This window comes from Gobio gobio, assembly GCF_949357685.1.
Source record: "Gobio gobio genome assembly, chromosome: 19".
Lineage (NCBI taxonomy): Eukaryota > Metazoa > Chordata > Actinopteri > Cypriniformes > Gobionidae > Gobio > Gobio gobio.
This window is the reverse complement of record NC_137112.1, coordinates 24040860-24042889: the sequence shown is the minus strand read 5'-3', so window position 1 is coordinate 24042889 and position 2030 is coordinate 24040860. Positions and strand designations below refer to the sequence as shown.

The following is a 2030-nucleotide window of genomic DNA, read 5'->3' as shown; positions in this document are numbered from 1 at the left end:
GAGGGTGGATTTTAAGTATGTACTTCTATGGAATAACGCTCATGCATGTCCATGGATATGAGTGTCACTCACGAGTACCTCGTCCTCGAGTTGTAACGTTTGTTTCTAATTTGATTCATATTCAACTAGCCGTGTTTGAGCAGATATGATGCATCATGTAAAATGTAATGTTTCAGTCAAACCTGAAGGCGTTGAAGATTAATATGGATGAGGATAACAGGATTCATGTATAATCTCATAGAGTTGGAGTAATCCTGTGGAACTCGAGAGCGCCCCGTACGGTGATGAGCGGAATGACTCGGTTGTGAAGTGCTCAGCCTAGTCGCTCCACAAACCTCCAAGAGGGAAACGATGCGCTCCTTCAGCGGCTGAAGTTGAACTTGAAGAGCGAAAGAACGTTACCCGAAACTGCTGAAGATTCGTTAAAATAGAGGACAACACCGGGCAAATCGAAATCTCATTTTCTGGTAAGTTTAAAGTCAGACGAACTCATTTTATCTGCAGAACTGGGAATCGTCCATCTTCATTATGCAATAGAAACGAGAGTAATGTCGCCTGCAGTTCAATTACTGACTTTGAATATGTTTTTATACTGATTGAATATCTTAATACGTCGTTTTAGATTAAATGTATATAAAGTAGGCCACTGCCAGAACGTCTAAAGCAACTGATAGATAGATAGATAGATAGATAGATAGATAGATAGATAGATAGATAGATAGATAGATAGATAGATAGATAGATAGATAGATAGATAGATAGATAGATAGATAGATAGATAGGTGGTTGGTTGGTTGGTTGGTTGGATTGATGAATGATAAGATGGATGGACTAAAGTTTCACAATTCTAATTCATATATATATATATATATATATATATATATATATATATATATATATATATATATATATATATATATATATATATATATATATATATATATTCATTATTAAATTCCTTATGCAGACATAACATGCAATTAAAACATTTACATAACCATTACGCCTTGTCATGCAAACATTCTAAGTAATAAAGTTATATGGTAGTGTAATTTCCTCACAGACAAAGCTTTCATATCCTCATCAGACTCATTTGGTCTTGACAGCACTAATTGAATTGAACTTGGCCCAGAGCTGATGCTCACATGACACACAAACAGGCAGGCGGATGTTTGAGGACCAGCACATTGCTATAATAGTCATTACTGCTCTCCACTTTGTTCTCTGTTTCCTCTCTCTCTCTCTCTCTCTCATTTCCCCTTTTTATGCAGTGGCCGAGAAGGTCAGCGGTATATAGAGAGGATGATTTTCTCTAATGAAGATGCCCGCACTGTACTTAAGAAGTCAGGTGAGAGGAGGGCGCTCCGCTCTCCGGGGTTGCCATCCCCGGCTCTTTGCTGCGCTTGTGGGCTCTGCATCATGCTGGCGGGCATTAACATCACCCTGGTGGGAGCTCTTGCCTTTACTAAACTCCTCCCCTTAAACAACCCTCCCATCATCATCGGACCCATCCTCCTCTTGGTGGCCTTTTCATTTTTTGGAGCGTGTTGCATCTGCAGTCGCCGACCCATCGGACAAACTTCTCGGATGTCTGCTGGACGGGACCGCTGGCCGTTGATGAGGATGGGCGGAGCTGTGTTCGAGATGGAGACCAGCGAGCCCACTCTACAGGACACCACAGCCATTCAGCTCAGTCCAACAAACTCTCCAAGCTCCTCCCACCGCTGCAGCCCCACCCACCTTCCTGGTGCTCCACTCCACCCTTCAGAAACCCATGAGTTGACAAGGGAAATGATGTGAGAACTCACAGTTTGGACCGTGCTGTGCTGAATCCCCTTCAACTCTCCGAATTGCCTGTCTGACTTTGCAAACATCCACATTCACACCAAGGTCTTTAAATTGAGCACTTTGAGCAGACATGTAACCACGAACAAATTCAATTTGCCATCAGCTCACAGGGTCAGTCCGACTTTTGGCATAAGACTGGTAGTGAAATAATAAAAGCATATCATACTTTAATCATCTCAGGC

At 41.9% G+C, this 2030-nt stretch overlaps 1 protein-coding gene across 1 annotated transcript; it reads left to right on the top strand.

The window, feature by feature from the left end:
* Nucleotides 1-1302: 1302 nt before the first annotated feature.
* Nucleotides 1303-1800, top strand: LOC307143614 (transmembrane protein 275-like; the record flags this gene model as incomplete). The annotated part of the gene is made up of 1 exon (XM_079845341.1): nt 1303-1800. The coding sequence occupies one exon, from the start codon at nt 1303-1305 to the stop codon at nt 1798-1800; it is 498 nt and encodes a 165-aa protein (XP_079701467.1).
* Between the last annotated feature and the right edge of the window lie 230 nt (nt 1801-2030).